We start from the raw sequence: 14,061 nt of genomic DNA on the forward strand, positions 1-14,061 counted from the left end.
TCTTTTTTTGCACAATAAAGCCATTCAAGTTCATTTAAATAACTAATTGGGAATTTTCAGGGTTATAAAATTATCTTACGTTATTTATAATAATATAATTTAATTAATGTTGCAATGTTGAAGCATTTAGATATATATATATTTTAAATGCATTATGTGTTTCTGTGTATTATTTCAAATTATGTACAGCTGAAAAATTGAGAGTATCTTTCAAAACATCACACAATGAAAGAAAACTTAGTTTTATCCAGCTTAATGTTGTGATAATACGTAAGATTTTTTTATCAGCAACTTTCTATTGACGTCTAATGTGCAAAAGATATACAATGAAAAATGGCTAAGATAAAGATTATTTACAGTATAGAAGTATTTGTCAAGATAAATAAACCTTGTTGTATAATTGTACAAATAGGATCATGTGATATAGAAACAACAACGATACTACATTGCAAAACAAGTCTTTAGGGTGCAGGGTTCAACCTTCCTTTTACCAGGACTCGGATGCTCGTAAGCTAAGAAGTTAGTTATGATTAGAAAAACAATTCCAGAGTCAATTTTAAGAACCAGTTTCTAACTAAATAAAATTTATCCTCAGAGGTTCATGTTAAATCGAAGAAAGAAAGAAAAACGGTATTTAGATACAGATATCAGTGGCTGCTATGACTAACAATCGTAGAGAGGTTGTATTAAGAGCTTTCGGTCAAAGTCGTGTTCGACTTCTCTGCATCTTTTCTGCTTTAGTTATTGTTTCAAAGATTTATCATGACAAAATTCCTAAAGAACATGCCTTTTACAGCGCAGCAGGATCGCCAGCTAGAGATATTGGTGAGTTTACTTCAAAACTATACATTTAGTATTAGTTGTATCGCTAGCATATTAAAGATTTTTTTGTTTGATTTATAACGATAGAGGACAAGTACTAAAGATATATTATATAAAATGTTTTTTCACAACTTATAAATAGTCTGAGAGTATTATTCAAAAATGTTTCATGAGTTTTCTTTTCTTGTCTGTTTGTAGTTTTAATACAAAAATACATAACTGATTCTACCCACCACTGATATCGAAAATCATTTTCTAGAGTTGTAAGTCAGCAGACATACCGCTATACCTCTGGAGACGTATTGTATGTAATTGATAAGAAAACATATTTATATCACGAGGAATGACATTTAATTTTTATATCAGATAACAATTACTTTTGTTCTATTTTTGACATCATCGTAACTTAAACCTATGTTTTGTCAATTATTACTTATATATAATGGATATGAAGTTACTCTCGATCTAAAAGACTTTAACTATTAAACTAGTTTTTGAAAATATAACTTGAGGTTACTATGGACAGAGAATTTAGTAATACTGCGTAAAATACAGAAAGAGCTCAAATTATTTATTACATGATTTTTATTGTCGATGTTAAACCCAAGGACATAAAACTTTTTGATAGAAACAGTTACGCCGCTAATTTTTATTCTAAGTTACGATTAGTTTCTGTCCGTAGAATGCAACTATTATGCACATCGGACCGTCTTTGAAAACATTGGATATCGTAGATAACACATTCGAATGATTTCATCATAACTATAATATCATCTGTAGACTTATATTGCAAAGAAGTGACAAGGAGTACGTTTAACCTAAATACATTTGATGAAAGGATAGTCGCATATCACACGTAAGGCGATGCACATATACAATAGGGTCGATAACAGTCATCCGATATGACGTCTCGTTCAATAAAAATACATAGTTTAATTTAAGAATAATGAAATATAATACCACTCTAGACGTCACTATAACATGTTTCCTTTATTTTTGTTGCCCCCCAATGGCACAGCGGTATGTGTACAAATTTACAACGTTAGAAACCGAGTTTCGATACCCGTGGTGTAGCTTTGTGCTTAACTTTAAACAAAAAAAATGATATATTTTTAAAACACAGTTTGTTTCAGTCAAGTGCACTGTAATCTACTAGCAATTTAAAAATCAGTGGAATTAAAACAATAACTCTCTATGTACATAAACGCACAATTCAGTATACAACAGTTAACGATTTGGTCAAACTGTTAGAGATTAAGCGAGTAGACAAAACTTTAATAATAATTTTGTAATCATAATCTAAGAGGGTAGAATAATAATAATCCAAAGCACTTCACAGTAATGTTGAAGATATATGTTGTTAGTGAGGGTGGTCTAGAAGAACGCACTTGTATACTGAACGCCCTGATGAAGCCACAATTGAACTAAACGTAAATGGGTATTGTAAACAGTTAAACAGGCTGGATCATAGAGTAAACTAAACATCAGTAGTCTGTATTGAACAGATAAAGAAGCTTACTATCGTAAACTCAATCTGTTGGCTAACTAACTGAACTAAACAGGTTATTTTAAACAGATAAATAAGCTACATCACACCATTATTGCAGATTCAACCTGATGGTATAATAATTGAACTAAAAAGTAACATCATTTTTTTAAACAGATAAGCAAGCTATGTCATACCATTGTGATATGTTCTGACTCGCTAACTGATCTCAAGATGGCTGGTGTGGGTATTAAACTTTAATTAAAATAAAGTACAGAAAAACGTTTCCACCTACTTAGTCAAACTCTCTGTTAACTTGAAGATGGCCTAAGAAGGTTGAAACATTCTTCTTTATGTTAATTAAAGTTTTAATACCCATACCAGCTATCTTGAGAATACAGTTTTATTTGAAGTGGGTTTCGTGTCATCACGAGAGACAGATATACTTGTATTTCACTTGACCCTAACTACTCTAGCACTTGAATAATCTTATTGTGACTGCTTTTCACACACACAAAGCATTGAATCGCAATCTTCGAATAAGCGTATTGGTAAAATTATAAAATAATAAAAACAATTCTTTACATTTTAGAATTGCTTTACTTTTCATTACTACATTCTTCCCACTCATAAAAAGACAACAGATTTTTCTTTATTATGAATTTTGCAAATATGACATGTTTTTGTATCTCCAATATTTTACGTCATTCCAAACTATAGTTCTACGTTACTTTGTAACGTACATTGATAAAATAATAATAATCGTTTGGTACATCCATACTTGTTATGTAAATTTTAAGGAATACTAATATAAATAAACCATGTTCCAATCTAAAATAACTTAGTCAGAAACAAGCACTAAATTCATCCGAACTTTCCAGTTCACTTGGAGGTGAGCATTAAAATGTTTCTTAACAGGAGCAGTTGGTATTTTAACAGTAAAAACTGCTTTACACGTTGTCGCCATCCCTGTTTGTTACGTGACTGGACGTCTGGCTGCATTTACAATTTACAATAAAATAGTTTGTCATGTAGAATAATAGTACTTTCTTCTCTAGCTACATTTTAACAGTCTATTTGATTAAACTTTGTTGAGATTTAAAGTTCTCTTTAACTAATTTCTTTTATAGGTCATTCTGACAAACAATTTACACTATTATATTAAATAGAATCCTCTTGATTTGTGTCTCCCTTTATGTATTTTAAAATGTTTTTATCAAACTATGCGTGATCCACTACAAGCTGAGTTGATAATATTTCTACCATAGTGTATTCACTGTTTTCTTACAATGAGGACATGAGGACAGCTAATTTAAAGTACTTGTCCTGGCAGATCTTACCCCTTGGTGGCAGCTGTTAACGGATATTAAGGCGAGATAAATACCCGTTCATATTACTTGCATCAGCAAAACACAAACACTCTCGATTCCAGTCACTTGATTGTTCACAAGTTTAACACGTGCTTTGAGGTGTCTCGGTACATTAGTCAGAATAGCTTTTAACTACAATGATGACACTAAAAATTGATATGTTTGTACAGACACTTATGTTATTTAAAATTCGACATTTTGTGATGTTAGAAACTGAGCTATTAAAAGTTTTTTTAACCCTGTAAGGTGCAGAACTCAGTTTAGATATATCTCATAATTTTAAGATGTTTGTGAGCCTCAACCTGGTCAGACTTCATCTTCTGCAACTACGAACATGGGCTAGATGAATGCTTATACAACTATAAAATGCTTTAGGTCACACCTCGGTTATTTTCAATCTAGATGGAAACAAGAATCCCCGTCGCGCCAAACATGCTCGCCCCTTTTAGCCGTGGGGGCGTTATAATGTGATGGTCAATCCCACTATTCGTTGGTAAAAGAGTAGCCCAAGAGTTGGCGGTGGGTGGCGATGAATAGCTGCCTTCCCTCTAGTCTTACACTGCTAAATTAGGGACGGCTAGCGCAGATAGCCCTCGAGTAGCTTTGCGCGAAATTCAAAACAAACAAACAATTCATTGCATGAAAGGTGTGCAGCCCACATAAGGGGGCAACGAATATGCATAAAGACAGAGCATTTATCAAAAAATATAAAGTTGTACAACGTATCAATGTATATAGAAGTTTTGTTAGTAAATGTTTCGGTATAATTGTCCTGTCGGTGATTTTACATTATTACCATAATGATAAACAGTAAAGTCATAGGATTTAGTTTTATTATTTTAATGAAATTAAATTACTACTAATCCAAAATATATATCTCAATAGCATGGATTATGGTATCTCGATACAACATTAACTGTTTGTGTGACATAAAAAGCTTAATGAATGGAAGATACTTTGATTGTATTAACTCTATATTTGGCACTTTCTAACTGTTTTAAAATCCAAGTGTAGTAATAATGTTGAGTCGTAAATATCAGATAAATTTAGGTTTACTTGCTTGGACATAATACTTCTATTACTTGAGAAACTACTAAGAGTGTGAACAGATGATAGTGTCACAAAATTATCATGTTCGACTGTGTTTATGTATGTAGTGACACATCTTTAGTACAATGTTTCTTGATAAATTTAGTGTTTGTTTTCACATGTTCATTTACACAAATGTAAAACATAATACTTAACTGAAACAGTAATGTGAACATAATGTAGAAACGTTGTATGGAAGCTAGTTTAGTATTTTATAAATTAAGTGTTTATAGTATATCAATGTATATTGAAGTTTTGTTAGTAAATGTTTCGGTATAATTGTCCAGTCGGTGATTTTACATTATTACCATAATGATAAACAGTAAACATACTGCATTTGCAAAATGCAAAAGTAAAATTAATTGATTAATAATTAAAGGTCCTCTCAAGATTATTATTGTCAGGTCTTTTCATTTATAAACTACGTACGTATGTGAAAATGTATTTGATGTTTTGGTGAGATATTAAGATTAAATGTTATAGCGTATTAGAATTTCTGATTTGCGAATAAGTATTTAATACATACGTTACAATTGTTATAAAGTGATATGACTTTAGTCATATATATATATAAAATTACAAAACAGAAATTGTTTTTATTACCAAAAAGGTGGAATTTTCGTGTTATAAATATTTTGAAATTTCAGACCTTTCATTGTTATTGGCCTTTTATTCTATCAGCTGTAAGAGAAGACTAATTATTTAACCGCGTGACGTACTCTCCAGCCCTTTTTATTTTCTAAAAGTCAAAATTTATTGAACTGTCATGGTCTTGAAAACATAACTGTATTAATAGGAGTTGTAGTCAAATGCATCACCTGAGGTGTCTTAGAAATAGAATTTAAAATGTTGCCTATTTGTTTCGGTTTTCTATATAATAAGAATATTATTTACCGAGCCTATATATCTAAAGTTACAAACTAGCAAGAAATGAGCTCTAGACAAAAAGTTGTGAAAATATCTAAAGTAAGGTAAGAATGATAATAGTTAAAAGCAATTGTTTGAGTAGATCTTTAACACTTTAGTGAAACAAATCAACGTACAAAACTAAACGTGAAATTTTAAGTAACCATTCTTAGATGTTATATCATGTACTTATGTAATCAGATATAAGCAAAATAGCAATATGTGTTTTACAAATAAAATGACAAAAATGCAAAAGTATATTATGCAAATTAATATAGAAGTGAAAACTATAATTAGCATGATAAATAAGTAACAAAATTATACCTAAAGACACAACTGGTGGTACAGTCTCATTCAATATTTATAAAATAATACATTATGTATTACAAAAAAGCTATTTTAATGACAGAATGTTACAAAAGTGTGAAGAGAAAATTACTGACAATTTTTTTTTTAAATAATGGATAACTTGAGATATATTTTGTCGTAAAATATGACATATGTAACATTAAAATAATGGTTTTACTTGCAACAGCTTAGGACATCAAACTATATCTTTAGAACAATGCCAATGGCATAATAATATGTTGAGACACTTTAAGACAACATACGATGAGATTATCATACTACTGAACTATCCACTTATAGAAACACCACCCACCCTAGCAGCCCTAACCTTAGTAACGAAATCAAACTACTAACACCATCCATCTTTGTAAAACACATGTAATACAATTATTTATCTAAACGAAAACTATAAATATAAGTTAACACAAACTGAAATCTGTTCGGAATCCTACAGAAGTATAGTTAGACTGTTTGTCTATATAAACACTATTTTTAGTAAGACCATCTGCCTATAGAACCTTAGTAACACCATATACTAATACAAACTCTATCTTTAGTAACACTATCTATCTATACAACCTGAGTAATATCATCTGGCGAAAGAACTTTGGTAATTAAATATATAAGAGAACACTATAGAGTTAATAAGAACTTGAAATTAATATAGCATATTAAATGAAAATGTTACTTATTAAGCAAAACTGTAATTGTGATAAAACTTTTCAATACTGATAACTGTAAACCAAAATTATGCAAATTTTATAAAATAATAATTTTAAGACTTTGGCTGTTACTATAAATTTAATAACAGATTGATCTATATAACCCTGTAGTGCTTCGTTCGGGAACTATATGCTGGATCATCATACCAAAGCCACTTCTTAAAACTACAATGTAATACCTCCTTTAAAACAGTCCCGCTCTCTGATGTCTGTTACAAGTGATAGAACCCTTGGGTGTCGACATAGCTTAAACATTATATAATACTTAGGTAACACTCAGATATTGGCATTAGTTGAGCACTAAGTAATAGTTATGTAATCTTCGAGCGGCGTCCTTTGATTTCTACCCACTTTCAAGTTGAGGCAGCATCCTGTGATGTGAATGCCCAATTGATCTCTACTCACTTCCATGTTGAGACAGCATCCTGTGATGTCAATGCCCAACAGGTCTCTACTCACTTCCAAGTTGAGGCAGCGTCCTGTGATGTGAATGCCCAATTGATTTCTACTCACCTCCAAGTTGATGGAGCATCCTGTGATGTGAATGCCCAATTGGCCTCTACTCACTTCCAAGTTGAGTCAGCATCCTGTGATGTGAATGCTAAATTCGTCTTTTCTCACTTTCAGTTTAAGGCAGCATCTTAAATGTGAATGCTCAGTTGGTCTCTAAACACTTCCAAGTACAAGCAGCATCCTCTGATGTGAATGCCCAATTGGTCTCTAGTCGCTTCAAAGTTGAGGCAGCATCCTGTGATGTCAATGCCCAATTGGTTTCTACTCGCTTCCAAGTTGAGGCAGCATTCTGTGATATGATGCCCATTTGGTCTCTTCTCAATTCCAATTTGTGGCAGCATCCTGTGATATGAATGCCCAATTGATCTCTACTCGATTCCAAGATGAGGTAGCATCATGTGATGTGAATGCCCAATTGGTCTCTACTCACTTCCAAGTTAAGGCAGCATCCTGTAATGTGAATGCTCAATTGATTTCTTCCCACTTCCAAGTTGAGGCAGCATCCTGTAATGTGGATGCTAAATTTGTCTCTACTCACTTCCAAGTTGAGGCAGCATCCTGTGATGTGAATGCCCAATTGGTCTCTACTCACTTCCAAGTTGAGACAGCATCCTGTGATGTCAATGCCCAACAGGTCTCTACTCACTTCCAAGTTGAGGCAGCGTCCTGTGATGTGAATGCCCAATTGATTTCTACTCACCTCCAAGTTGATGCAGCATCCTGTGATGTGAATGCCCAATTGGCCTCTACTCACTTCCAAGTTGAGTCAGCATCCTGTGATGTGAATGCTAAATTCGTCTTTTCTCACTTTCAGTTTAAGGCAGCATCTTAAATGTGAATGCTCAGTTGGTCTCTAAACACTTCCAAGTACAAGCAGCATCCTCCGATGTGAATGCCCAATTGGTCTCTAGTCGCTTCAAAGTTGAGGCAGCATCCTGTGATGTCAATGCCCAATTGGTTTCTACTCGCTTCCAAGTTGAGGCAGCATTCTGTGATATGATGCCCATTTGGTCTCTTCTCAATTCCAATTTGTGGCAGCATTCTGTGATATGAATGCCCAATTGATCTCTACTCGCTTCCAAGTTGAGGTAGCATCATGTGATGTGAATGCCCAATTGGTCTCTACTCACTTCCAAGTTGAGGCAGCATCCAGAGATGTGAATGCTCAATTGATTTCTTCCCACTTCCAAGTTGAGGCAGCATCCTGTAATGTGGATGCTAAATTTGTCTCTACTCACTTCCAAGTTGAGGCAGCATCCTGTGATGTGAATGCCCAATTGGTCTCTACTCACTTCCAAGTTGAGGCAGCATCCTGTGATTTGAATGCCCAATTGATCTCTACTCACTTCCAAGTTGAGGCGGCATCCTGTGATGTGAATGCCCAGTTTGTCTCTGTTCACTTCCAAGTTTGGCAGCATCCTGTGATTTGAATGCCCAATTGATCTCTACTCACTTTCAATTTGAGGCAGAATCTTGTGATGTGAATGCCCAATTGATCTCTACTTACTTCCAAGTTGTTGCAGGATCCTCTGATGTGAATGCCCAATAGATCTCTATTCACTTCCAAGTTAAGGCAACATCCTGTGATGTGAATGCCAAATTGATCTCTACTCACTTCCAAGTTGAGGCAGCATCCTGTGATGTAAATGCCCATTTGATCTCTACTCACTTCCAAGTTGAGGCAGCATCCTGTGATGTGAAACTCCAATTGGTCTCTACTCACTTCCATGTTCAGACAGCATCCTGTGATGTGAATGCCCAAATGATCTCTTCTCACTTCCAAGTTGAGGCGGCATCCTGTGATGTGAATGCCCAGTTTGTCTCTGTTCACTTCCAAGTTTGGCAGCATCCTGTGATTTGAATGCCCAATTGATCTCTACTCACTTTCAATTTGAGGCAGAATCTTGTGATGTGAATGCCCAATTGATCTCTACTTACTTCCAAGTTGTTGCAGGATCCTCTGATGTGAATGCCCAATAGATCTCTATTCACTTCCAAGTTAAGGCAACATCCTGTGATGTGAATGCCAAATTGATCTCTACTCACTTCCAAGTTGAGGCAGCATCCTGTGATGTAAATGCCCATTTGATCTCTACTCACTTCCAAGTTGAGGCAGCATCCTGTGATGTGAAACTCCAATTGGTCTCTACTCACTTTCATGTTCAGACAGCATCCTGTGATGTGAATGCCCAAATGATCTCTTCTCACTTCCAAGTTGAGGCAGCATCCTTTGATGTGAATGTCCAATGGTCTCTACTCACTTCCATGTTAAGACAGCATCCTGTGATGTGAATGCCCAGTCGATCTCTAGTCACTTCCAAGTTGAGGCAGCATCCTGTGATGTGAATGCCCAATTGGTTTCTTCTCACTTCCAAGTTGAGACAGTATCCTGTGATGTGAATGCTCAATTGGTCTCTACTCACTTCCAAGTTGAGGCAGCATCCTGTGATGTAAATGCTTAAATGGTCTCTACTCACTTCGAAGTTGAGGCAGCATCCTATGATGTGAATGCCAAATTGATCTCTACCTACTTCCAAGTTGAGGCAGCATCCTGTGATGTGAATGCCCAATTGGCCTCTAATCGCTTCCAAGTTGAGTCAGCATCCTGTGATATGAATGCCCAATTGCTCTCTACTCGCTTCCAAGTTGAGGCAGCTTCATGTGATGTGAATGCCCAATTGGTCTCTACTCACTTCCAAGTTGATGATGCATCCTGTGATGTGAATGCCCAATTGGTCTCTAGTCGCTTCAAAGTTGAGACAGCATACTGTGATGTGAATGCCCAATTGGTTTCTACTCGCTTCCAAAATGAGGCAGCATTCTGTGATATGATGCCCATTTGGTCTCTTCTCAATTCCAATTTGTGGCAGCATTCTGTGATATGAATGCCCAATTGCTCTCTACTCGCTTCCAAGTTGAGGTAGCATTATGTGATGTGAATGCCCAATTGGTCTCTACTCACTTCCAAGTTGAGGCAGCATCCTGTGATGTGAATGCTCAATTGATTTCTTCCCACTTCCAAGTTGAGGCAGCATCCTGTAATGTGGATGCTAAATTTGTCTCTACTCACTTCCAAGTTGAGGCAGCATCGTATGATGTGAATGCCGAATTGATCTCTACTCACTTCCAAGTTGCGGCAGCATCCTGTGATGTGAATGCTCAATTGGTCTCTACTCACTTCCATGTGCAGATAGCATCCTGTGATGTGAATGCCCAATCGATCTCTACTCACTTAAAAATTGAGGCAGCATCCTGTGATGTGAATGCCCAATTGGTTTCTTCTCACTTCCAAGTTGAGACAGCATCCTGTGATGTGAATACCCAATTGGTTTCTACTCACTTCCATGTTGAGACAGCATCCTGTGATGTGAATGCCCAATTGGTCTCTAGTCAAATGCTGTAAAGTTAAATGGTCTCTACTCACTTCGAAGTTGAGGCAGCATCCTATGATGTGAATGCCCAATTCGTCTCTACTCGCTTCCAAGTTGAGGCAGCATCCTGTGATGTGAATGCCCAATTAGTTTCTACTCCCTTCCAAGTTGAGGCAGCATCCTGTAATGTGAATGCTCAATTGATTTCTACTCACTTCCAAGTTGAGGCATCATCCTATGATGTGAATGCCGAATTGGTTTCTACTCACCTCCACATTGAGGCAGCATCCTGTGATGTGAATGCCGAATTGGTCTCTACTCACTTTCAAGTTGAGGGAGCATCCTGTGATGTGAATGCTAAATTGGTTTCTACTCACTTCCATGTTGAGACAGCATCCTGTGATTTTAATGCTCAATTGGTCTCTACTCATTTCCAAGTTGAGGCAGCATCCTGTGATGTGAATGCCAGATTAGTCTTTAGTCATTTCCAAGTTGAGTCAGCATCCTCTGATGTGAATGCCCAATTGATTTCTACTCACTTTCAATTTGAGGCAGTATCATGTGATGTGAATGCCCAATTGATCTCTACTCACTTTCAATTTGAGGCAGTATCATGTGATGTGAATGCCCAATTGATCTTTACTCACTCCCAAGTTGAGGGAGCATCCTGTGATGTGAATGCCCAATTGGTGTATACCCACTTCGAAGTTGAGGCAGCATCCTGTGATGTGAATGCCCAATAGGTCTCTACTCACTTCCAGGTTGAGGGAGCATCGTGTGATGTCAATGCCGAATTGATCTCTATTCACTTCCAAGTTGAGGCAGCATCCTGTGACGTGAATGCCCAATTGAATTTTACTCTCTTCCAAGTTGAGGCAGCATCCTGTGATGTGGATGCTAAATTGGTCTCTACTCATTTCCAAGTTGAGGCAGCATCCTGTGATGTGAATGCCAGATTAGTTTTTACTCATTTCCAAGTTGAGTCAGCATCCTGTGATGTGAATGCCCAATAGGTCTCTACTCACTTCCATGTTGAGGCAGCATCCTGTGAAGTGAATGCCCATTTGTTCTCTACTCAATTCCATGTTAAGGCAGCATCCTGTGATATGAATGCCCAATTGGTCTCTACTCACTTCCAAGTTGAGGCAGCATCATGTGATGTGAATGCCCAATTGGTCTCTACTCACTTCCAAGTTGAGGCAGCATCCAGAGATGTGAATGCTCAATTGATTTCTCCCACTTCCAAGTTGAGGCAGCATCCTGTGATGTGAATGCCCAATTGGTCTCTACTCACTTCCAAGTTGAGGCAGCATCCTGTGATGTGAATGCCCAATTGGTCTCTACTCACTTCCAAGTTGAGGCAGCATCCTGTGATGTGAATGCCCAATTGGTCTCTACTCACTTCCAAGTTGAGGCGGCATCCTGTGATGTGAATGCCCAGTTTGTCTCTACTCACTTCCAAGTTTGGCAGCATCCTGTGATGTGAATGCCCAATTGATCTCTACTCACTTTCAAGTTGAGGCAGCATCCTGTGATGTGAATGCCCAATTGATCTCTACTCACTTCCAAGTTGAGGCAGCATCCTCTGATGTGAATGCCCAATTGATCTCTACTCACTTCCAAGTTGAGGCAGCATCCTGTGATGTGAATGCCAAATTGATCTCTACTCACTTCCAAGTTGAGGCAGCATCCTGTGATGTGAATGCCCAATTGATCTCTACTCACTTCCAAGTTGAGGCAGCATCCTGTGATGTGAAACCCAATTGGTCTCTACTCACTTCCATGTTCAGACAGCATCCTGTGATGTGAATGCCCAAATGATCTCTTCTCACTTCCAAGTTGAGGCAGCATCCTGTGATGTGAATGTCCAATGGTCTCTACTCACTTCCATGTTGAGACAGCATCCTGTGATGTGAATGCCCAATCGATCTCTACTCACTTCCAAGTTGAGGCAGCATCCTGTGATGTGAATGCCCAATTGGTTTCTTCTCACTTCCAAGTTGAGACAGCATCCTGTGATGTGAATGCTCAATTGGTCTCTACTCACTTCCAAGTTGAGGCAGCATCCTGTGATGTAAATGCTTAAATGGTCTCTACTCACTTCGAAGTTGAGGCAGCATCCTGTGATGTGAATGCCAAATTGATCTCTACCTACTTCCAAGTTGAGGCAGCATCCTGTGATGTGAATGCCCAATTGGTCTCTACTCACTTCCAAGTTGAGTCAGCATCCTGTGATGTGAATGCCCAATTGTCTCTACTCACTTCCAAGTTGAGGCAGCATCCTGTGATGTGAATGCCCAATTGGTCTCTACTCACTTCCAAGTTGAGGCAGCATCCTGTGATGTGAATGCCCAATTGGTCTCTACTCACTTCCAAGTTGAGACAGCATCCTGTGATGTGAATGCCCAATTGGTCTCTACTCAATTCCAAGTTGAGGGAGCATCCTGTGATGTGAATGCCCAATTGGTCTCTACTCACTTCCAAGTTGAGGCAGCATCCTGTGATGTGAATGCCCAATTGCTCTCTACTCGCTTCCAAGTTGAGGCAGCATCCTGTGATGTGAATGCCCAATTGGTCTCTACTCACTTCCAAGTTGAGGCAGCATCCTGTGATGTGAATGCCCAATTGATTTCTACTCACTTCCAAGTTGAGGCAGCATCCTGTGATGTGAATGCTAAATTTGTCTCTACTCACTTCCAAGTTGAGGCAGCATCCTGTGATGTGAATGCCCAATTGATCTCTACTCACTTCCAAGTTGAGGCAGCATCCTGTGATGTGAATGCCCAATTGGTCTCTACTCACTTCCATGTTGAGGCAGCATCCTGTGATGTGAATGCCCAATTGATCTCTACTCACTTCCAAGTTGAGGCAGCATCCTGTGATGTGAATGCCCAATTGGTCTCTTCTCACTTCCAAGTTGAGACAGCATCCTGTGATGTGAATGCCCAATTGGTTTCTACTCACTTCCATGTTGAGACAGCATCCTGTGATGTAAATGCCCAATTGGTCTCTATTCACTTCCAAGATGAGGCAGCATCCTGTGATGTGAATGCCCAAATGGTCTCTACTCACTTCCAAGTTGAGGCAGCATCCTGTGATGTGAATGCCCAATTTGTCTCTACTCACTTCCAAGTTGAGGCAGCATCCTGTGATGTGAATGCCCAATTAGTTTCTACTCACTTCCAAGTTGAGGCAGCATCCTGTGATGTGAATGCCCAATTGATTTCTACTCACTTCCAAGTTGAGGCAGCATCCTGTGATGTGAATGCCGAATTGGTCTCTACTCACTTCCAAGTTGAGGCAGCATCCTGTGATGTGAATGCCCAATTGGTCTCTACTCATTTCCAAGTTGAGGCAGCATCCTGTGATGTGAATGCCCAATTGGTTTCTACTCACTTCCAAGTTGAGGCAGCATCCTGTGATGTGAATGCCCA

The 14,061-nt window shown here is 37.7% G+C and overlaps 1 protein-coding gene across 1 annotated transcript in view; it reads left to right on the top strand.

The window, feature by feature from the left end:
- Positions 1–437: 437 nt before the first annotated feature.
- The window catches only part of LOC143233812 (sodium/potassium/calcium exchanger 5-like), an 87,329-nt gene continuing 73,705 nt past the window's right edge, over positions 438–14,061 (top strand). The window contains exon 1 of the mRNA XM_076470524.1: positions 438–825. Within this exon, the coding sequence (XP_076326639.1) occupies positions 660–825 (166 nt within the window). The 5' untranslated portion in view covers positions 438–659. The remainder of the gene's footprint in view (positions 826–14,061) is intronic.

Source organism: Tachypleus tridentatus, chromosome 12 (genome assembly GCF_004210375.1).
Source record: "Tachypleus tridentatus isolate NWPU-2018 chromosome 12, ASM421037v1, whole genome shotgun sequence".
NCBI lineage: Eukaryota > Metazoa > Arthropoda > Merostomata > Xiphosura > Limulidae > Tachypleus > Tachypleus tridentatus.